This window comes from Physeter macrocephalus, chromosome 8, assembly GCF_002837175.3.
Source record: "Physeter macrocephalus isolate SW-GA chromosome 8, ASM283717v5, whole genome shotgun sequence".
NCBI classification, from domain to species: Eukaryota; Metazoa; Chordata; class Mammalia; order Artiodactyla; family Physeteridae; genus Physeter; species Physeter macrocephalus.
The window spans coordinates 51209874-51233894 of NC_041221.1; the positions used below are offsets into that span (position 1 = coordinate 51209874).

Below are 24021 nucleotides of genomic sequence, written 5' to 3' on the forward strand. Positions count from 1 at the left end.
AACAGCTCATGCAGCACAATATTAAAAAAAAAAAACCCAATCGAAAAATGGGCAGAAAACCTAAATAGACATTTCTCCAAAGAAGACATACAGATGGCCAAGAGGCACACAAAAAGCTGGTTAACATAACTAATTATAAGAGAAATGCAAATCAAAACTGCAATGAGGTGTCACCTCGCACTGGTCAGAATGGCCATCATCAGAAAATCTACGAACAACAAATGCTGGAGAGGGTGTGGAAAAAAGGGAACCCTCTTACACTGTTGGTGGGAATGTCAATTGGTACGGCCACTATGGAGAACAGTATGGAGTTTCCTTAAAAAACTAAAAATAGAATTACATTATGACCCAGCAATCCCACTACTGGGCATATACCCAGACAAAACCATAATTCAAAAAGACAGATGCACCCCAATGTTCATTGCAGCACTATTTACAATAGCCAGGTCATGGAAGCAACCTAAATGCCCACTGACAGAAGAATGGATAAAGAAGATGTGTTACATATTTACAATAGAATATTACTCAGCCATAGAAAGGAACAAAACTGGGTCATTTGTAGAGAGTGGATGGACCTAGAGACTGTCATACAGAGTGAAGTATGTCAGAAAGAGAAAAACAAATATATGTTAACGCATATATGTGGAATCTAGAAAAATGGTACAAATGAACCGGTTTGCCAGGCAGAGATAGAGACACAGATGGAGAGAAAAAAACGTATGGACACCAAGTGGGGAAAGCAGGGGGAATGAATTGGGAGATTGGGATTGACATATATACACTAATATGTATAAAACAAATAACTAATAAGAACCTGCTGTATAAAAAAAATAAAATTAAATTAAAAAAAGAAAAAAGTGAAAAAAGAAATTTCATCTGGAGACTTCACCCAGGAAGGTCCACTTTACTCAGGTTCCAAAAGACTTTTATGAGCTGGTCAGCCTAATAGCTTGATTCCCAAACAGAGTGTTCTAGTGAGACCATAGCTAACCAGAAAGCTCATGTTCCAGCAAAACTTCAACTATGATATATTTAAATAGAATCCTTCAACATCCAAAATGAAAAAGTGGTTATTGTTTGCCCTCCTTCATGAAAACAAATGAACCATTGTACTTTTTCTTGAACTAACACATAACATCAATTTTGAAAATTAACAACAGGAAATCAGAAATAACCTCTTCTCTTACCTCCACCACTGTGGTTTCTGCAGCTTTGCACATCGGCAAGTTGAAATTCCTTGCACTTTTCCTACATTAGAGGAATAAGGAAGTGGAGAAAGAAGGGCAAAAATAAGAAGTGTCTCTCTCAGCTTTAATTATAGATTAAAAGAATTTCTGTAAACCAAGACTTTGTGAATCTTTTTAAAAGAGTGTATCATATTTTCAATAAGTTCTATAGCTATTTTGTAAACAAAAACAATACAATGGTCACTTCATTCAATTATATAGCTTTTTATGGGGTTAAGAGAAAGGGAATATTTTGCATATTCAACATAGTTATACACAGAAAAATAAAATGGATATTAATAAATCTACTCTAAAACTAATTTCTCTAAGTCTTTTACCTGAGATGCCACTTTGTTTTATAGTTAAATATTTCATTAAACTTGCTCTTGTTAAAATATTAAGAAAAGTAACAAGTGCTTTATATGAGAAGGTATAGTAATTATACTCCTATTAAAGAGAAACCTATTGCTGAAATTAACTGAAACATTCATGGGTGATTTGTGAGTTGTATGGATCAGTGTGGAGAACCAACTTCTAATGAAATTTTTAAAGCTACAACCCCCCCATCAGACCCTGAGGTGTAAAATTTTAAGAAGCGGCCAATTTTGCTGATGGTTCTGCATTCCTAAGTTCCTAAATTAATGCACTTCCTCTAATCATAAAAATTTTAATATATTTTTGTTTCTGAGAGTGTAAATTGATAGGGAAAATTCTTTGGTAAAGAGAAATAATTCACAGCTATGTCTTAACAGCTCTTTGTGCCACCAATGTTTCTTTCACTTGGATTTAAGGATAGGTGTGTCCTCAAGAGAGGAATCCTTGTGTACTTTGACAAGTTACCTTGTTGGACTCCACCAGACATCCAGCATCAAAAGCTCCAAGGGCAGAGTGGCCTGAGGTGCAGGCGTGCAGAGCCCGCCCACTCTAACAATGGCCTAGACAGACCTCTGTACCAGGTGTCCCACTAAACGTGAAGGTCAGCCTAGAAGTCAGTATGTTAAGAATCTAGGCCACCTGACCACTGGTGACAAGCACTCTCATTTCACATCAAAGTTCAATGGCTACTGAGCAGAAACTACAGGCATAAGGTCTGTACTCAGAATAGCCCTTGTGCAGTCTTTAGATAACAGGCAATAAAGTACAGGATAAACTCATGGAAATATTTTAAATAATTCATTTCCATTTGCTACTATACAATTTCATTAATCTTTAAAAAAACAGCAACAACTAAGCTTTGCAAGCATTACATCAAGGTGTCAAATAAGGTAGACATCATTCAAAATGTCCTCTGCAGTTGCCAAAATTAGTTCTATCAAAAATTGGCTAAATCCCGGGACTTCCCTGGTGGTCCAGTAGTTAAGACCCATGCTTCCACCGCAGGGGGTACGGGTTCGATTCCTAGTTGGGGAACTAAGATCTCATACGCTGCGGCCCAGACAAAAAAGCAAAAACAAAACAAAAACAAATGAACAAAAAAATTGCCTAATTCAAGAAATTAAATACAGTATTAATGTCATAGAAGATCTTCAGAAATGAACAAAAACATGAGAGTGATCACTGATAATTTAATTATGATCATACCAAAGCTGCATTTGGTAAAGATAAAAAATATCACTAACTAAAAGCAGGAAAAGGCCAATATTATGAGAAAGATGATTATTTCTGTAACCTAACAGGTGATGTCTTCAAGACCAAACATTTTGAAAAATTTTTATGAGTATATTCAAACGTGGCACAATTTGCAAAAACAACTATATAATCCCTAAATCCAAGATACTAAAACTTGGTATTTAGTATGCTTAGGGTAATCAAAAGATATTGAAATCTATTAAGTGGCTTAATATCTGTGGCTATCTAGATAACGAGAATGAAAGTTAAACATTATTAAGGTTAACCAACTTCCCAGACATAATCTTTTTAAGCATTTCCTAGAAGACACCAATAGGCCTGGAAAACAACTGACCTAAGTGATTATTAGCAATATTTTTCCAGACTATCAAAGTAACAGGCATTTTAAGACAATGCATATAAATGACACTGTCAAAATTGAATATAATTGTGTGCTTTTGTCACATTTTTTAAGCATGTCACAACACTGTAACTAGTTTTGGCAACTAAAATACACAGGGGCAAAAATAATTTGTATGTGACTATATACAAGGATATACAGATTCAAATAGTTAACGAACAGTGCACCATGGGTACCAACCAATCAGAACAGATGCCCTCAAGTGCATCAAACCAGCATGACCGCAGAGCAATGGTTCTGCACCCACCTATATACACACACAGAGGTGTGTTTGATTTTAAGCCATTTTTAAAATAAATTTTTAAATACCAAACACATCAAGATACCCATTTTGTAATCATAATTTCAGAAATATAAAGTTGCTGAAATGCATTACATTTAACATTTTTTAAAACCATTATACTTATACTACCTGAAAATCACATTTCCTGCTCGGTCTGCCTTCCAGGCTTTCACCAAGGCGAAATCCCCTGTGATTGCTTCCTCCAAAATAAAATGTTGACCATTAAACTCCCTCACCTGCAAGAGACAAAGAGGGCATTGTCAGGATCTGCAGAGGTCTTGTTTGGTTGTGCTCCCTGCTCTGATAGAGGCAGATTATAGGGATACAAGCCTAGTTAGAAAAGGAGGGAGAGATTTAAACTGAAACTTCAAAGAAGAGTAGTGCAGGCAACCAGGACTTCGTCAAAATGGTGAAGAGGACACTGAGGGAACAGCATGTGCAAAGGCTCAGAAGCAAGAGGAAGCTTGGTAATTGTGAGGAATTGAAAGTTCCATATGCTTTCGGCATAGACTGTGTGTGTTAGCACTCACTTTATTATTTGTGTGAATAAGTTACATACTGAACATGAAAAAGAGCCCCTCTTTCCCTCCACCCCAGAAAACCATGTAAGTTGCAGGAAATGGGCAATGCATTGTTTTCCTACCTAAAATAGTTATAAAAATCCATTCATCTCTTCTAATGAATCCATCATCCTCTGTTGAGATTTTAATTGGGATTCCTAAAATTGTAGACTAATTTGTAGAGAACTGACATGCTATATCCTCCCACCTGTGAGAATATAGGCCTAAATTTTTTAAAGTCTTCTTTTACCTCCTTCAATAGTTTCATAGTTTTCCCTCAGAAAACACTTTGTATATATTTTCCAGCTTTATTCATAAGTGCTTCTTGGTGTTTGATACCACTGTGACTGTTATTCTATTACACCTTCTCTCTGTCATTACTGGTCTAATGGAAGGCTATTGATTTTTGTATGTTTATTTACTTTTAATTCTACTCCAAATGGGAGGGGAGGGGAGAAGACGCATAAAGCAAAACTATGCCGCGGCATTTTGTTCCTTTTTTTTTCATGGGGACTTAGCTCTGGGAATTGAAACGGGGAGGGGAAACAACGTCAATACCTCTCTCCATCACCACGCAAGATGGGCGCCATTTGAAGGCCAAACTCCATTTTCATTCCTACTGCGCCCCCTAGTGGAAAAATTGCATGCATTTTTATAGAAAGCTGGAGAAAGCTCCAGTACGTTTACTTTTCTTTAACTGTGGTTTAAAAAAAGAAATTCTTTCTTTTTTTTTTTTAAGTTATAGTTAATTTACAGTATTGTGCTAGTTTCAGGTGTGCAGCAAAGTGATTCAGACATATATGTGTACACATATACATATATATTCTTTTTCAGATTTTTTTCCATTATAGGTTATTACAGATATTAAATAGTGTTCCCTGTGCTATACAGTAGGTTCTTGTTTATTTATATATATAGTAGTGTGTGTATGTTAATCCCAAATTCCTAATTTATCCCTCTCCCTCGCTTTCCCTTTTGGTAACCATAAATTTGTTTTCTATGTCTATGAGTCTATTTCTGTTTTGTAAATAAGTTCATCTGTATCAATTTTTTAGATTCCACATATAAGTGATATCACATGATATCTGTCTTTCTCTGTCTGCCTTCATTTAGTATGATAATCTCTAGGTCCATCCATGTTGCTGCAAATGGAATTATTTCATTTCTTTTCATGGCTCAGTAATATTCCACTGTATGTATGTACCACATCTTCTTTAACCATTCATCTGTTGATGAACATTTAGGTTGCTTCCATGTCTTGACTATTGTAAACAGTGCTGCTATGAACATTGGGGTGCACGTATCTTTTCAAACTAGAGTTTTTGTCTTTTCCAGATATATGCCCAGGAGTGGGATTGCTGGATCATATGGTGACTTTACTTTTAGTTTTTTAAGGAACCTCCATACTGTTTTCCATTGTGGCTACACCAATTTACATTCACCAACAGTGTAGGAGGGTTCCCTTTTCTCTACATCCTCTCCACCATTTATTATTTGTAGACTTTTGGATGATGGCCATTCTGACCAGTGTGAGGTGATACCTCATTGTAGTTTTGATTTGCACTAAAACAGAATCATTTCTTTTTTTTTTTTTTTTTTTTTTGCGGTACGCAGGCCTCTCACTGTGGCCTCTCCCGTTGCGGAGCACAGGCTCCAGACGCGCAGGCCCAGCGGCCATGGCTCACGGGCCCAGCCCTCCGCGGCATGTGGGATCTTCCCGGACCAGGGCACAAACCCGTGTCCCCTGCATCGGCAGTTGGACTCTCAACCACTGCGCCACCAGGGAAGCCCCAGAATCATTTCTTAAAGAACAGTTTCCTTAAAGACATTATCCCACTTTCCTGTTAGAAAAGATTAACGAATTTAGGGAATCACTGATGAATGAGGATCATCTTAATATGAACTTAGACAAATTATATGAAAGATACTTGTAACCTACACATCAATATAGTTCAAGTCTTCTGTATTTCAGCCATCACCAGAGATGACAGTTGAGGCCTTTACATACAGATCTAGAGAACTACGTATACATCTAAATATATGCTAAGCCAGGGCAAAGTAAAAACATTGGCATTTCTTTCTATTCCAGTTATCTAATTTCCTGAAGGGTCTACACATCAGCAGTTGCTAAGTGTTCACTATCCTAAAATTTTAAAACAGGGGAGGAATTGGTTTTGTCAAACTAGCTGTTATATTCACTTGAAAGAGTTATGCACTTCAGAGTCTCCACTTCCTCATCTTTCAGTCCTTTCTTGAATCCACTCTAGTCAAATTTTCACCATTCCAGAAAAATCCTCTTCTCCAGAAAAATCACTGTTTAAGGTCACCAATGACCTCCACGTTTCCAAATCCAACAGTCAATTTCCAGTCCTCTTACCCAACCTCTTCATACTCTGACACGGTTGATCACTCCCTCCTTTGTAAAAGTTCCCATCTTCCAAATCACCAAACTCCCCTGGGTTTCCTCTCCACTCACTAGACACTCCTTCCCATCTTATTTGCTGCTCCTTTTCCTCTTTTCAACCTTTCAATGTCAGGCCTCTTCTAAACCCTTAAATGCAAAACAGCTGTTCTCTGTCTACACTCCAGCCCCAGTCCTATGGATTTAAACACCACATGCTGATGCCTCCAAAGTTCCTACCCCAGCTCTCAAGCCTCCCGGAGCTGAGCTCGAGCCTACAGAACACCTCCTCTTGGAAGCTAATGAATGTCTCAAAAGCACCAAGTCCAGGCAAAGCTCTTTGATTACCCCCATGCTCGGCCCTTTTTAATAAGCAGCGTGCTTGATTCTTGTCTTTTCTTACTCAGTAAATCCTGTTGGCTCTACTATCAACATATTTCCCAATTGCAACCACTTCTCACAAATTCCACTGTTTAGTGGTGGTAACACCACTAAAGTGGTGTTAGTCTAAACCACCTTCCACTCCCACCCGGATTAATACAACAGCCTCTTCATCTGTCTCCCTGCTTCTGCTGTTGGGTCTTCAGCAAAAAACTCACTACCCAACAGCCACAGTGCTCTTTCCAAAATGTAACTCAGATCCCATCACTGTCCCACCATATTCAAAACACTCTGTTGTCCTCTCACCACACTCAGTAAAGGCCAAACTCGTGTGGTCTGGCTCCTGCCTCTTTAACCTCCAACCCTAACACTCTCTCCTCATTCACTCTGTTCCAGTCTCACTGCCCTGCTGTTCCACACATGAGGCAAGCCTGCCCTGGGACCCTGTCCTTCCTCTTCCTTCTGACTAGAGCACAAACCTGTAATCTTCACCCAGCTCATTCCCTATTTTATTCAGGTCTCTACCAAATGTCACCTACTCAGAGAGGTTTTCCCTGACCCAGCCTGGAGCACACCTTCCTGACCATCCTCTCTGCCTTTGCCCTACTTGACTTGTGTTCACAGCACTTCCAGTATCGACATTTTGTGTTTGTCTATTTGTTCCTTGTCAGGGGGACTTGGTCTAGAACACCCCTTTTTCCACCACACTTAGACCAGTGCTTGACAAACAGAAGGTCCTCAATAACTATCACTGGCCTAAGGAATTCACTCATTTCCTCTTCCCACCATAATCAAGGACAACAAAGAGCTAACAAGAATCATTTCAAGAAATTATTGTTGTATTCCTAGGGGATGCAGACAAAATGACAAAACTGCTAGATTCCTACACCTGACTCCAGGCTGAAATGAACCCAGGCATTCAGAACAGATTCTAGTCTATCCTATGTTTTCACCAGGAGAGTTAATGCTGTAACTTCTAGCAAGCTCTCAAAGCATTCACCCGATTTTGCCAGGCATCTTTATCTATATTAACCAAGATCCATCTTAATAATTAGGTTCCTGTCCCTTACTTTGTCAAAAACTTTTTAAACCTAATTAGGCAGTAAAGAAAGAAGCAAGATAGAGTATGAAAAATTTTAACAAAAGCTTTGAGTCAATATAGGTCACTCTAATCAGAAAGGCAAAGCTCCAGATGGAGGATGCTGCTGGACAAACACTGGACAGCAGGGGACAAGGGCATGACCTTTATCTTCCCTCAAAACACGGACGTGCAGAGCTAACATCCCTACAAGCAGAAAGGTGATAAAAGCCCTTGATTTACTAAATTTTCACTTCCCTAGAGATAAGCTCAGCATTTCTGCAACATTTGTTAACTCTCATGAGCCATGTGGGCAGGGAGAAGGGAAAGATACTAAAAATACAGCTGGCCTGTGTCATTTTAAAAACTGGCTCAAACCTGAGTATCTCAAATACCTATATTTAGAGTTCTTTTCTTTTCTTTTTCTTTTTTTAAAGATTTTTTTGATGTGGACTATTTTTAAAGTTTTCATTGAATTTGTTACAGTATTGCTTCTGTTTTATGTTTTGGTTTTTTGGCCGTGAGGCATGTGGGATCTTAGCTCCCCGACCAGGAATCGAACCCACACCCCCTGCACTGGAAGGCGAAGTCTTAACCACTGGATTGCCAGGTAAGTCCCTATTCTTTTCTAATATGTGAGTGAAGCTACCCAGTATAAAGATACCCCATCCTATCTAGCCCTTTAAATAAAACTAAGTTATTCAGTTATTCAAATATGTCCAGTATACAAAATGAAGGACAAAGGAGATAATATGAACCCTCTGTTCCATTATATAGTTATAACTGCCCCCGCTTTTTAAGATCGTAGACAAACTTGTGATTTCTTTGGCTTTTTTCTCCCCCTTCAATCACATCCAGAAGGGGCCTGAGCATGAAGAGTTTAATACCATATATAGCATACATCTACTCTATTTTCCACATAAACATAATCAGCAATTATAAACGCTCCTAAATTTCTTAAAACTTAGCATAAAACTAATCTTGACTTGCATCTCTTCTACGGATTACAGATTCTTTTCTTCTCATTTATTTATTCCGGTCTCTCTATGTGATTTAAATTACTAGCAGATGCTCAGTTTTAGCTAGACATTTTACCTAACGTGTTTACATTACGGAATAAATGACAGTGTTTGTTCCCACACCGGTGTGGTTTTATACTTAGTTACCTAACGAGTCCACCTGGAATCCTGTGCTGATAGAGATATCCAGCTTTCTTACCTCTCTTGGCTTACTGGCAATGGCAATGCTGCCATCTTTGTTGTATTTGATCGGTGACCCTCCTTCTTGCACCAGGGTCCCATACCCTGTGCTGGTGTAAAATGCAGGAACTCCAGCCCCACCTGCACGAATCCTCTCTGCAAGCGTGCCCTACAAGTGAGAAAACAACACTGCATCAGAAGTCCATTAAACACACTTCTGTCTGCAGACACATAAACACTTACAGGCACCGTCCCTGTTTTCTAGGTGTTTATCAATCTAAACCACACCCAGCAGTGCATACTGGTTTGTCTCGCTGACACCGCAGGCTAGAATATCAATGTAAAACAGTTACTATCTTTCTAGACAACAACCTCTCTATCTTAATCCTTAATTCTTAATGGAACAGCTTATTTGTATATTAGTGCTTTCAGCTTCCATGTCTCCACTGGTTTCTTGACATCACATTCTACATCAGTCTATCTGTAATATTTTTAAATAAATTTCCAAATCTGAAGTATGTAACTTTAACTGTATACATTAAAAAAGATACAGTTAAATTTTGTGTTTTACTGTGTGCTCTATGTAGGCATGGCCTGAACCTTATCTTTAATAACAATGTTATGATTATATAATAATTATGTAAAACGTTCAAACCTATCTAGAATTTATTCTAAACCATTCGCATAAGTATTTTATCTACTACATTATCTAACTAAGGAAAAATTCAAGCTAGACAAAGATTACAACATACAGGTAAAATGGTTTTTAAAAAGCCAAGAGAGATTCAAATTTTGTTTCAGAGTAGGAACAGCTATATGTAAAGTTTTTTTGTATCTTCTTCTGATCATCTTTGTCCCCCTTTTAGGGACCAGTGATTTCAAACCTAATTTCCCCAGCTCTTCCACCACCACCTGCCTTTCCACCTGGTTTTCCCACAGGGTAATAACTCTGGACCCGAACGTTTCCTGACACGCTCCCTAATGTGAAACATCTTGTTACGGTCTAGCTACATCATATTCAGACTAGATAACTGACTAGCTAACCAGCAGTAAGAATAGGTTCAGATTTTGTTTTGTTTTGTTTTGTTTTGTTTTGGCTGTGTCACACGGCTTGTGGGATCCTAGCTCCCCCACCAGGGATCAAACCCATGCCCCCTGCAGTGGAAGCATGGAGCCCTAACCACTGGACTGCCAGGGAATTCCCTAGGTTTAGATATTAATGATGGTGTGTTAATATTGTCCCAACCTGAAAACAATTTTCCACTTGAACTGGGGCCTTTAAATACTGAAGTCAAAGAAGGGACTAACAGCTGGGATTTCAGACACTGAGTCATTTGGAATAGGCGGGCTATTCTGAGGAAGGATGGACCTGTGACATAACTGAAAACCTTCCAGATACCTGGTTCTCTGTTCTAACTGATGGACAGAGGTGACTCTTCCCTGCACTTTGAGTATTTTAAGTTAATAACATCCACAAAAATTAAATCATCAAAACAACCATAATAACACTCCCTACTTTAAAATATCTTTTATGTCCATCCTCCCTGAATACTATACTCCTCTTTGTCCAACTGGGCAAAGGCATGAAAATCGACTATTACCACATACAGGCCCCCTGCAGGTACCACCAAGACCCCACATCCAACCCCCAAGGGAGTCCTAATCCCTACCACTTCATCAGTGCTTCCTCCCTGGCTCTCAGGCTGCAAAACGAGTTCCCAGAGCCAATGTTTACTCATGCACCACTAAGTTGGGGCAGGAAATTCTGACTTCTTTCAGCTTAAAGGAAGAATGTGAAAGAAATATTAAGAAAGTTCCTTTCCCATGTATATGCCCTCTGACAAAATAAGGGATAATGCAGAAGATTTTTAAAAGGCAGGGGCTTCCCTGGTGGTCCAGTGGTTAAGAATCCACCTTCCAATGCAGGGGACGCAGGTTCGATCCCCGGTAAGGGAACTAAGATCCCACATGCCACGGGGCAACTAAGCCCATGCACCACAACTAGAGAGAAGTCCGTGTGCTGCAACTACTGAGCCCGCGCACTCTAGAGCTCGTGCGCCACAACTAGAGAAGCCCACGTACCGCAACGAAGACCCAGCACAGTCAAAAAAAAAGATAAAAAAGGTAATTGAAAAGTTAATTTTCAATAGCTCCACAACTCAAAGGATATGTTACCTCAACCTATAATGTGAAGATGAAAACTATATGCTATGGACGGATTTGTGTCCCCCCCCTCCCCAAATTCACATGTTGAAGCCCTAACCCCCAACATGCAACAAGGTAAAATGAGGTCATAAGGGTGGGGCCCTGATCAAAGAGGATTAGTGTCCTTATAATAAGAGAACCCAGAGCACTCACATGCATGTGCTCTCCCTCTCCCTCTCACTGTCCCTGTCCCTCTCTCCTCTCCCCACACCAAGAACCAAATCAGCCTGTACCTTGATCTTGTACTTCTCAGCCACCATAACAGTGAGAAATAAATTTCTCTTCTCAAAGCCACCCAGTCTGTGGTATTTTGTAAAAGCGGCAGAAGTGATGAAGATAGTACACCTTTTGTTATTCTCAAAAAACTTTACATGAAGATTGGATAAATCAAGCATGTGTAATGCTATGAGAGGCACAGGTGCCAACACTGTAGAATGATCAGGTGTGACTTGGAAAAACACTGTGAAGCTTCGGGTAGAAAAAACAGTTCTCCCATGCCTGCTCTCTCCAGATAAGCATATACGGTGATTTAATGATTGAATTTTTTAAAATTCTGCTATATTACATTTATTACCAATTTGATGAAGTCAGTGGTAATAATACATTCTATTGACAAAATAAAGCAGAGTGGTGGGCTCAGTTTCAGAGATGAAGGCAGACCTGTCAAAATGGAAGAGTAATGCATACAACCTGTAGACCCTTGTTTTACTCATATGGCTTCAAAAACTTTGCTCAGTGACAAACTCTTCAATCAGTTAGGAGAGGAAATGGTGTATAAAGTGAGCAGAAATTTGCTAGATTAATTGCAATCACTGCTTCCTTTGTAATGGCGTCAGCTCTCTAGACACCTGGGCTCTGATCCCAGCACTTACTCTGTGATGTAGTCCCTCCACAGCCTTTACTTTCCTATGTCTCAGCAAGACCAGATTCCCCACAAATTTCTAATTCTGTGATTCATAGGAATTGACTTTTAGGACAATCATCAAACATTCCAGCAATTTCTTTTGCATGCTCCAATGAAATATACATTATAGTGCCAAACTTAAAATTTTATCCTGAAGCCTAGATATTTTCACCTTCTTTTTCAGTGCACAGCAACAAAATATTAGTTCTCTAGCAATCAGGAGGTGTGACCTATAAACACAATTCCTTGGTTTGGCAAAAGAGCATTCTACCTTACCTCTCTTATACAATGAAATTTCTAGGAGGAAAAAGGTAAATTTTAAAATAAATTAGTATTGTAAAAAAAGAATTTTTTTTACCTGAGGTGTCAGCTCTACTTCTAATTCACCAGATAAATACTGTCGTTCAAATTCTTCATTTTCACCCACATACGAAGAGATCATGCGTTTTATCTGCTTGGATCGAAGTAAAAGGCCCAAACCAAAGTTGTCAACCCTAGAAGGAAAATGCAAGCAGCTTACAATCAAAGGGACATCTGATAGAACATTAATATCACTTACATTCAAAAACTTGAAATTTTATATGACAAACTACTCACATTTCTCCTGACAACCTCCTTTTCTCCCAACTTCGACTTCACTCTCCCTCCTCATTCTCATGCCCACAAGTGGTCATTCCCACTCAACTAACTCTTTCCTAATTCTCAGAACGCATTTCCAAGCCTCTAACCTCTCCCCAACTGTCCTGACACAGTGAATACCTTAAAGTAGTTCAGGTAACAGGTAACTGTCAACCTCCTGATAGACTTGTTTTATAGTCCTAGCTTCCAATATTGAATCTAATAACATTTCCCACCCACCATGAGTGTAAAAGAAATACCTGCATGATTTATTCTTACTTGGTTCTAAAGAAAACTAAAGCCTAAATAACAAGTATTTTCAAGAGTGCATTTTTGAGATGTGAGAATTCCCTGAAGATTAATAACACATTTGTCCACTAGAGGGCTACAAATCACTAAAAAGTCGCTCTTCCAAAACATTACACAAAATGCTTTACGTTTTTTGTTTGTTTTTTACCTACTGCTAATTACCATCTAGCTAGGACTTCAGTTCTTCAGGTAAACAATTCTATTCCCCTCAATTCAGCTCTATCTGCAGCCTTCCTCATCTCACCTGATGGCAGCCCCATCCTCACTACTTCAAAACAAAATTCATGGTGTGATCTCTGACACACACATTCCACGGCAACTTTATTGAAAAATCCTGACTCTACCTTCAGAATCTATCCAGAATCTGAGCATTTCTCACTCCCTCTCTGGGACCGGCCCATCTCTTGCCCGGATACTGCAGTAACCTTTCTTGTTTCTACTCCTGCCTGCTACGATCTACTCATAAAATGACAGCCAAAAATACAAGTATAAAATAAAATATGGCAGATCATGTCACTGCTCTGCTCAAAACCCTGCCTTGGTACCCATTTATTTAGAGTAAAAGCAAATGTCTCTAGAGTGGACTGCAAGGCCCCCTGTGATGGGATGGGATGCCCATTCACACCTCTGACCTCACTCCTCCCATTTTCCTTTTTGCTCACTTCTCTACCTCTGCTGGCCTCCTTACAGTCCCTCAAACACACCAGACATCCTGTCTAGGGGCCTTGAACTGGCCTTTCCATCTCCCTTGGAAACTCTTCCTCCAGATAGGGTTCTACATAAACATCTGCTGACGATTTGTCAAATGAATTTATTGCTTGATTTCACTTTCCCCCTCCTCACTGGCTCCTTTGTAATAAAAATGCAAATCATCAAGTCTTCATGCTGGATATTTGCTATGTGTCCCTCAGGATCCATTCTCCAACCTCTAGCCTGGGGCAGCTGCCCTGTGTAGACTGAATCATGGGGTGCCCTGCCCTCTGGCTTCTGATTGGGCCCATCCACTGCTGACTGGGTTCAGCCAGTGTTAAGGCACCACCGGGGGGGGGAGGGGGGGAATGGTAGCAGGACATCTATTCCCTTGGCTCTCTCCCTGGCAGGCTGCAGCACATTGTATAGCCCTCTCCATAAGGCTTTCTTCTGGGTCCAAACAGCCCCCTCCCCTCATCCCATCAGGCCCAGGACTGGAGGAAACAGCTCTCCACTGTTAATAATACTCTTGCATTTGAGGGCCATTATTAAGTAAAATAAGGGTTCCTGGGACACAAGCACTGCGATACAGATCATGGATCTGATAACCAAGGATACGGCAACAGTGGATCTGATGACCATGGATCTGATAACCGGGGTGGCTACTAAGTGACCAACTGGAGGGGTACACTGGACAAAGGTATGATTCACATCCAGGGCAGGACAGAGCGGGAGGGCCCGAGACTTCATCACACTACTCAGAATAGCCTGTAATTTTTTTTTTTTTTTTTTTGCGGTACGCGGGCCTCTCACTGTTGTGGCCTCTCCCGTTGAGGAGCACAGGCTCCGGACGCGCAGGCTCAGCAGCCATGGCTCACGGGCCCAGCCGCTCCGCGGCATGTGGGATCTTCCCGGACCGGGGCACGAACCCGTGTCCCCTGCATTGGCAGGCGGACTCTCAACCACTGCGCCACCAGGGAAGCCCAAGCCTGTAATTTAAAACTTATGAATTGTTTATTTCTGGAATTTTCCATTTAATATTTTCAGACCAAGGTCGACCATAGGTAACTGAAACCACATAAAGCAAAATCATGGATAAGGGAGGATAATCAATGGATAATCATGCATAATATGTACTGCTGTACATATTACCTGTCAGTATTTATTAGTCTTCTACATGGAAGTGGGGCTGCCCTTGGAGTTGTCTAAATCCCCACCTTCAAGAACTGTAATCCAAAATTACCTTGTCACGAGGAAATGAAAATAACTAATATAGCACACCTATTCTTCCCTTGGCTCTGTGATTTAATTGGTTGATATATAGCATATCATGAAACTTTTGGTTTATACAGGCTTGTAATTCATATGTCCAAGTCTTCCAAAAATCAAAGGAACATCTGCAATTTTCCTGCCTTCCTAATCAATCCATATCAAAGTATTAATTCATCTGAATGATCCTAAGGTAGGATTTGTCGTATCAAGACTAACAGTTAATACTCCTTAGCAAAGTAAGTGGTACCTCAGGCCAACAGGTCTTAGTGATCATTAAAAGCAAATAAAACAAAAGCAGACAATCAGGAATCCTGAGCTTTGGAAAGACTTCCAATTCAGGCAGAACTTATATAGATGGAGTCTTTTTCTAAAGGAGAAAATAGCCATTACTTCTTTTTTTTTTAATTGAAGTATAGTTGATTTACAATGTTGTATTAGTTTCAGGTGTACAGCAAAGTGCTTTGGTTATATATTCATATACATTCTTTTTCAGATTCTTTTCCATTATAGGTTGTTAAAAGATATTGAATATAGTTCCCTGTGCTATACAGTAGGTCCTTGTTTATCTATTTTACATACAGTAGTATGTATCTGTTAATCCCAAACTCCTAATTTATCCCTCCCCTGCCCCCTTTCCCCTTTGGTAACCATAAGTTTGTTTTCTATGTCTGTGAGTCTATTTCTGTTTTGTAAATAAGTTCATTTGTATCATTCTTTTCGATTCCCCATATTGGTGATGACCATTACTTCTAATTCCATGTTCTCTACATTTACCCAACAACTCAAACCATGTCGTTGGTTCTCCAGTAAAGTGATGCTAAGTTGTCCTCATTTATCTGACTCTAAGGATCAAAACAAAGCCCTCATCCTTATAGACCTCAAGGATTTAAACTCCTCTAATTATGAGAATCAACTGCCAATGAGGGTGTGCAAAGTGCCTTCTTTGAGTTCAATGAAGTAGGTTATTGGTACCTACTCTGCATCGAGAATTTACATTGATCTACACCACTCCTTGTAAGCACTGAGCTAACAGGAAAACCAACCAAGTACTGATAATCAAAAGTATTTTTAATAAATATAAAGTCAGCTCAAAGGGCACAGGATGTGTTTAAGAAATATCAAGTGATCATGAACAAGTTACTTCCCTGATTACAGATGAGTTTCCCCTGTTAAATGAGGGAACTGGAACAGATGATCTCTACAATCCCATCCAGCTCCAACTCTCGGTGATTCTGAGACTATAGGCTAAGCATAGTAGGAAATAGGAAACTACTCTAGGGACTTCCCTGGCGGTCCAGTGGTTAAGATTCTATGCTTCCACTGCAGGGGGCGCAGGTTTGATCCCTGGTGGGGGAACCAAGATCCCACATGCCGCGTGGAGCAGCCAAAAAATAAATAAAAAGAAAAAAGAAAACTACTCCAAGTAACAGGATTAGCCTGTAATATACATCAGAGATAATAAATACAATACAGTACACAAAGAAAGGCTAACCATCTCCAAAGGAATTTAGAAAGGGGAAAGATCAATGAAGGCTAGAGCAGTTCTATAGTTAGATAGGGCTTCTTCTGTAAGATGGGAAAGATGTGGATAGGCAGAGAAGTGGAGAGCCTTCCAAATGAAAATAATAGCATAAATAAACTCAGCAAAGGAAAAAAATGAGCACAAATGTAGATCAGTTTTATTTCCTAAATAATCTGTGCTATTTCTTCTAAATTGCATTTATGATAACAGACTAAACTGCCAATTCAGTTAATGTCTTTAATTTTTAAGATCTTTAAAGTCTTTCATTGTTAAAAGAGAGCTGACAATTTACCATTTTGCACAAAAATAGCTTTTTCCTTGATAACTAAATATATCTTAATATGCAGGCCACTCATCATTAAAATTGTATGGCTCATTTTTGACCATTTTGATATGTGAGCCTACTGTCTTAAGTGCCAGCTGCATACGCTCCTCCTTTTACCAAGACCAGCAACATTTGTGATGATTGACTGTATTCTTTATGTATCATCTAGGGTAAGGGCATAACCAAAAGAAAAGACTTGAAACAGATTTCAAATGGATGTCCATCTTCCTTTATAAACAAAGATCTACAATAACATACAACATAAAGGAACATCTTTAAATTTTAAAATGAAGGACTCAGTTTGAACATTTTTTTTTTTTTTTTTTTTTTTTCATTGCAGGATCTTGGTTTCCCTGACCAGGGACCAAACCCATGCCCCCTGCAGTGGAAGCACGGAGTCTTAACCACTGGACTGTGGCGGAAGTCCCAATAAACATTATCTTTTGATCCTTGAACATATTGCTCTTGTCAATAGGGAAATTTTTCATTTCACTGATAGACTTCATTTCAATATCATGGAGGATTGTCATTTCTTTCAAGCCAATTGTTTTAAAAATGCACGCTTACCCTGCATTGTTGCTGACTGCAGTTAGTCCTTTTACTCCAGTCTTTAGCAAAGCTCCTATAAGATTCTCTGGAATTCCACATAACCCAAAACCTATAATGAGCCAAAAAGACAAACAATTTGCGTAGAGGGTAATGTTCTTTTAGGGAAATGTATGGGTCAGTGTTTTTAATAAAAAAGAAAATATACCAGCACATTATTATACCTACTAAGCAAAATGCACAGGCATATCTCAGCAACTTAATAAATACACAATAAAAAGATCAAATTCCTGGTGCCAGGAATTTGAGGGGAGGGGGAAGATGAATACACAGAGTACATAAGTTTTTATGAGCAGTGACATACTTTGTATGACATTATAATGATGGATATATGTCCTTATACTTTTGTCCAAACCCATAGAACATGCAACACTATTCACTTCGTTAAAGTGAACCTTAAGATGAACCGTGGACTTGTTGATTATGATGTGCCAAGGCAGTTCATCCCTGGTTTAAAAAAAAAAAAAGCTACCACTCTTGATAATAGCTATTGCATGTGTGGGGAGGGGGGTCATGGGGAATTTCTGTACCTTCCTGTCCATTTTGTTGTAAACCTAAAACTGCTTAAAAAAAAGTCTCAAAAAAAAAAAAAAGAATTAACACTCAGGATAGACATTTTTGGCAAAACTTTTGTTTCACTTATATATGTATACATATTTTATACGTGTGTGTGTTTGTTGGACTGTGATGTAAAATGTCTTTTAGATCAAAAAAGTTTGCAGGCCACGTTGGTTAAGTCTACTGGCAAATAAAAGCACAAATTAACCTCAAAAAAAAAAAATAAAATAAATGGTCAGACAGCTGTATCCAAATGTTTTACATCGTTATATAGTACCAGACATCACTGTCAAGTCTTGATTCATAAGTATAAGGCCAAGTGCAACGTGTTAATACGGCTACACATTGTTCTTCTTGCACTTAACTACATATCTATTATTTTCCCCCTTTAAAACTGAACCTTTGTACAGTCACTTTTTCAAGAATGTTTGTTTTATATGCCTGAGTAGATTTTGCAGATCTAGAAGCCTAAGCCAATGACTTTCATTTCTTTACATCTTCCACAATTCCTCAAATGGTATTGGGTCTAAAGTTCAATGACTGCTGAGTTGAATGAATGAACGAATGAAGAGCAGCCTTAAAAATAAGCCTTGATTTTTGTGACCAAGGCCTAGAAAGCCAAAGAAATGTACAATATAAGAATCAGGCAGCAAGTTTAATGAGTGAGACAGTGGTGCTAAAAGACATTCCAAACAAAGAGAAGCAAAGAACTTGGGAGACTCACTAACAGATAGAGGCATATGTGCTCTCAAACTCATAAAATGAAGAGAAACAAAAGGAGTGACGAGCTGTGGGGTGATGAGATCAATGAATTCCCAAGAATCTAGGGATTTTTCAAAGCTACTACTAAGATACCACCATTTAAGGCATCAGCTTTTCAAAATAATAGAAAAAGAAACATAAAAGGAAAGAAAAGGTAAAACATAAAGTGCTAAACCTTTCTAAGCTTTCAGGAAGGGGACAATGTAATAAAAAATAGATAATATGTAATAAATAAATAAAAATAAGATAATGAATAAATAATTAAGTAATAAAATAATTGGCATTTCCAATAATTGGCATTTATTAACTAAGTAATAAAATAATTGGCATTTCTAACCTACATACTTTGCCATTGTAATTTCCCTGCTTTGCTAAAAACATAAGGCTGTTACCATAAAAAGAAAAACAATACTATTACTCACCACCAACCAGCACTGTTGCACCATCAGGGACGTCTTTTACCGCTTCCACTGGATCCGTATAAAATTTGGTATGGCGACGTGTGCTGGTTGAAAAGTAGCAAACACATCCCTAAAACATTAAAAAACATTTTTAAGTGAATAAACATTTGGAAACATGCGTTTGCTTTCCATGTATAGCGATGTATTCAATTTTTACCTATACAATTTCACTAGATCATCTTTGAAAGAGTCGGGCTATAAGTAGTTCATCTTAAGAGTAGGATGGACATACTCTATCCACAGATTATCACCAGAATCCCCTCATGATCAATATCTTTTATTATATAAGAAAAACTCTGTGTCATTTGCGGCCCCTCGAAAGAGTGAAAGAAAGTAGATAACCTGTATACTGGGACTCAAATTCACAATATCGGTGTCATCAAGCATCAATTTCTGATAGCAACACAACCAACAAATATTTACTGTGCCGAAATTTATGTGCCAAGTTCTGCACTATTTATTTCAATCTATCGATAGTAAGGATACAACTGTTGCTCTCAATACTACAAATACTACATATTTGGACCCTGATCCAATCTTGGGTGTCAAAGAATGCCTCCTGAAAGCACAAGTAAAGAACAGCACACCAAAAAACTCATTCCCCTAAGGGGCCTGAAGTTTATGGATGCTGGAGAAAAGTAGCAAACTGTTATCTGCAAGACAGGCATGGTTAGTCTTACCCCAGTGTACTATTTGTTGCAAATCAGGCTATCTAGTGAGCATTCACCATCAGTTTTAAACTGTTTCCCTCTTTACACTTCATCCACAATATGGACAAGAAAAAATGATAAAGTCAATTGTGTTGCAATCAATCACTCATACTCAACATCCTCTCTCCTTTATTCTCATTATATAGTCAACCTAAAAGAGAGGGAGTAGAGAGAATGACACCTGATTCCTGAGATGCTGCCCCTTAACCAGCCCAATGAGGTTGTAAGCTCACATCCAGGGCCTATCAGTCTCCCAGACAGAGAACCCGAGAGGGTCAAAGTAGCAGCAAAAATGAGCTCTGTCACTCTTTACTTCCTCCAAAAACTCCTTTCATAAAAAGAATACAAAAGAAAATTTAAGAGAACTATACTGAAAGTCAAATGAGATCTGCAAAGGTATAGGTTGCCCAAATGACCTTTGTCCTTTTAAATTTCAACCTTGGTCAGGGTCAGATGAGGAGCTTGGTATACCCTGGCACACTGCCCAAACACGGGGAAATAAGTAGAGGCGGGGATAGAAAGGAAAGGGCTTGAGTTACAAACAGCTTTCTCCTCTTCCCCTATCCTCAAGTAGCAAGGAGTTATCTGATTCTGTCTTAACACACACATACATACAAAAACATATTTTTAATCTTAGAAATTAAGTTTGATAGTCTGAATAAGTAGGCTGAGAAACTGAATATTTCCTGCCATATTAGTAAACAAAGAATGTCACCGTCACCAGCGATTGCAAGCCCTCCAGTGTGAGCTGATGGCTCTGAAAAAACTCAGGGCTAAAAAGAATACCTACCATCTAGCAGCCATCAGACTGCAGCCACTCCCTACAGTGAGCCCTGAGGAAACTCAGGATATGAAAATACAGGCCCCAGATAGCTGAGGTGCATATCAAGGGAGTGATTTCAGTGATTTCCCATACAGAGAAAAAAAGTGCTAAATTCCTTAACTTGAGATATCTGGTTTTCTTTATTTAACAACAATCTTTTGACATTCCCAATGACCTGCTCTTTGTTGCAAAACTTCTAAATATCCTGGCCCCTCCCCTTGCCTCCTCCGAGCAGTTTCAGAGTTAGCTGAAATGCTGTCTCCTGGTCTGCAGTCCTCATTTTGCCCCAGATAAAACTTAACTCGCAACTCTCACGTTGTGCATATATATATTTTTTTAAGTCAACAGTCTATTTAAGTCGAAGTCAATGGCAATGGCTCTGAAAGTGCCGTCCTCAGACCTGAAGCATTAGCAACTGGGAACTTATTAATGCAGAGTATGGGGCTCCAGCCAGGGCCTACTAAATCAGAAATTCTAGGGATGAACACAGCAATCTATTTAATAAAGCCTTCAGGTAATTCTGATGCAAACTCAAGTTTGAAAGACATGTTTATCATAAATAAAAAAGAAAAAAACCTATCTCATTTTACCTGTTGGGTATGTTTAGCAGAAAAATTGTCAAGGTTACCACATAAGTTTCCCACAGCGTTCTCTCATCCACCTATGAAACGTGCTGAGTGTCTATTCTATGCAGGGTAGTGTGTAATGTTGAGAGAGAGAGAGGGTCTGTCTCTGCAAATTTGGTCTCTGCAAATTTCATCTGGTTATGAAGACAATGTACACACATTCAAAAAGTTAAACAAGTACACAAGTATTACAGTTAACGCAAGCAGGAGGTAAGGATTTAAGGGCTAAATAAGCAGTAAGAGCCCTAAGCCCGAAGGAACACAGGGAAGCTGGAGTTGGACCTATGATAATCAAACCTGAAAGGAGAGATGAGATACAGAAACACCCGTAATTTGTAGCTCGGCCATCTAAGAAGAGGTTTGCTGGGTTTCGGGAATAGTTTAACAATATACTGAAGAAAATGAGTAAGTTATACTTAGGCAAATAAGTAACTGTCAAAAGAAGGAATGATATTGACCTTGGCCCAAGGATATCGCTGTGTCCTGATTTGCATTAGTTTCAGCGCCCACAGCAATTTGACTGAAGGTCGAGGTCCCTTTTAATAATGCTTTACATATCCAAAGCTATCTGCAATTATCAAAATGCTTCCTAAGAAGCATTTATGAGTAAACCGTTCCAGTTCTAAATCATCCTAGCACTTACCTACGGAGCTTGGTGGCCCCTCTGCGTTCACCGCTCTCAGAGAGTGGACATGGGGAAGAAGGAAGAGCAATGGGGCGGGGCAGGAGTTCCCTGTGAGTACTCAAGTGTGCAAGGCACGCTTTCAAGCTCGGAACTATTATTCAAAACGCTGCTAAGTAAAAACATCACTTTTCCTTGTCTCTTCCAAGGAAAAGGCTCCCGTGGTGATGGACGTAGCCGAGGTAAGCCACCCTCCAAGACTCAGAGCTCTGGTCCTGTCCGAGGAGTCGGAATAGGAACCGCACCGGGACGTGGGCTTACAGGCGGGGACAGAGCATGGGGCAAAAAAAGGCCACACATCAGCCAACAATCGCGGCGCGAATGCCTCAGGATACTACCAATCGTAAAGTGTTTGCAGTGAAGGCGGAACAAGGTTTGCAAAAGGCTTTGAAATCGGAAATCCCGAGGAGCCTCGGAAGAAGGGACGCCGGCGCCCGAAGCCCGCGCTCTAGCCACCTCCTATCCTCTACAGGTTCCTCCGCGTGGGGAGGTAAACACCCAGGCAAGGGCTCCAGTCCGGGTTCCCCTTCCCACCGCCGAGGTGTGGCGCAGCCCTATCCGGGAGGTGGGGCGCAGCGTTCCACCCCCTTGGCGGTGAACTCAAGCCGACCCCTGGCTAGCCCAGTGCTGGGTTCCGGGCCTCTAGAGGCGCCCCCGCCCCGAGATTCCCAAATCGGAGCGCAAACCTACCAGTTACAGCCGTCGCCCCTTGCCCCCTTTAAACAAGCGAACCCTCCTCGTCCCGTTTAGGCCGCCAGAGCCCCTTCCCAGAAGGCTGCCCGCGAAGCGGAGACGCGTGCCCGGGAGGACGCGAGCGAGCGCCGAAGGGCGCGGCGGCGCTGCCAGGCGTCCTCCTGCCCCTCAGCCTCTCCGCGCGCTTCCTTGCCTCGTTTCGCGCCATCGGGAAAGCAGGTGCAGAACCAAGCCAAGGAGGCCATGCGGCAGAGCGGCCAGGCAAGGAAGGCGTCGTCGCGTCTCGGGGCCCTGCGTACTGCGCCCAGGATGCCGGCTACCGGACTGGAGCGGGTGGGTTCGGGCAGAGGGGAAAACGCTGGCACCACTCGGGGTTTCGTCCGCACTCGTTCGACGCGCGGCCTTGCTCTTCACCCGCACTTTACCTTGGACCAGGCGCCCCCGGGGCGGCGGGCGTAGGCACAGAACCGCAGGCGGGAGGAGAGGCGTGTGAGAGCCGCCATGGTTGGGCTGGGGGCTAGGCGCAGGCCGGGCCGAAGCGAGCGTGTGAGTGTGTCAGCAGACGCGGCCCGGGCTTCCACGTCACCGAACGGGAGGAAAAGGAAGGCGCGCAGGGGGCGGGCTGGAGGCTCGATCGCGCTTCGGTGACGTCCTGGGACCTCCGGGGCCGGGCTCCGGCTGACAGAGAAGAGACGCTGGGAGGGGCCTGCGGCCGGGGCGGGTCGCGGGGAAAGTGCCAGCTCGGCAAAGCTCGGATACTTCCTCGCGTCGGGCGTATTCCAGACCATCGTGTTGCGCTCACTTGCCGCCGCAGCCCCTCGGTTTTGAGCTGTCGCGGGTATCTGTCTTTACCAAGGTCAGGGATAAGCCTTGGCCTAGCGTTCGGACGGCGCAGGAGGGCCTCTCCCGGAGCTTGCTGCTTTTTCATGTCAGTGTCTGGCGTCTGTGTGGGCTGCAAAGGGGTACCTGCCTGGAAGCCCACCGCCTCTCTTCCCCTCGCCTGGACAGCGTTCCCACGTCTTGCATTTCTCAGTCCCCTCTCCCCACACCTGTCCCTGGCTTGTGTAGAGTTAAGTTTGCTCTGAGAACCTGCCACGA

The 24021-nt window shown here is 40.9% G+C and overlaps 1 protein-coding gene across 2 annotated transcripts in view; it reads right to left on the reverse strand.

The window, feature by feature from the left end:
* Positions 1-23595, reverse strand: part of OXCT1 (3-oxoacid CoA-transferase 1) — a 131338-nt gene extending 107743 nt beyond the window's left edge. The window contains exons 1-7 of one of the 2 annotated variants that reach the window (XM_024119268.3): positions 23349-23595; positions 19351-19459; positions 17570-17660; positions 12625-12760; positions 9177-9326; positions 3668-3774; positions 1188-1248 (exon numbers count right to left, since the gene is read on the reverse strand). In XM_024119268.3, the coding sequence (XP_023975036.1) occupies positions 1188-1248; positions 3668-3774; positions 9177-9326; positions 12625-12760; positions 17570-17660; positions 19351-19459; positions 23349-23426 (732 nt within the window). In that variant the 5' untranslated portion in view covers positions 23427-23595. Of the gene's footprint in view, positions 1-1187; positions 1249-3667; positions 3775-9176; positions 9327-12624; positions 12761-17569; positions 17661-19350; positions 19460-23116; positions 23320-23348 lie in introns of those variants that run through there. The other variant, XM_028492880.2, reaches the window with a different exon arrangement.
* Positions 23596-24021: the final 426 nt, after the last annotated feature.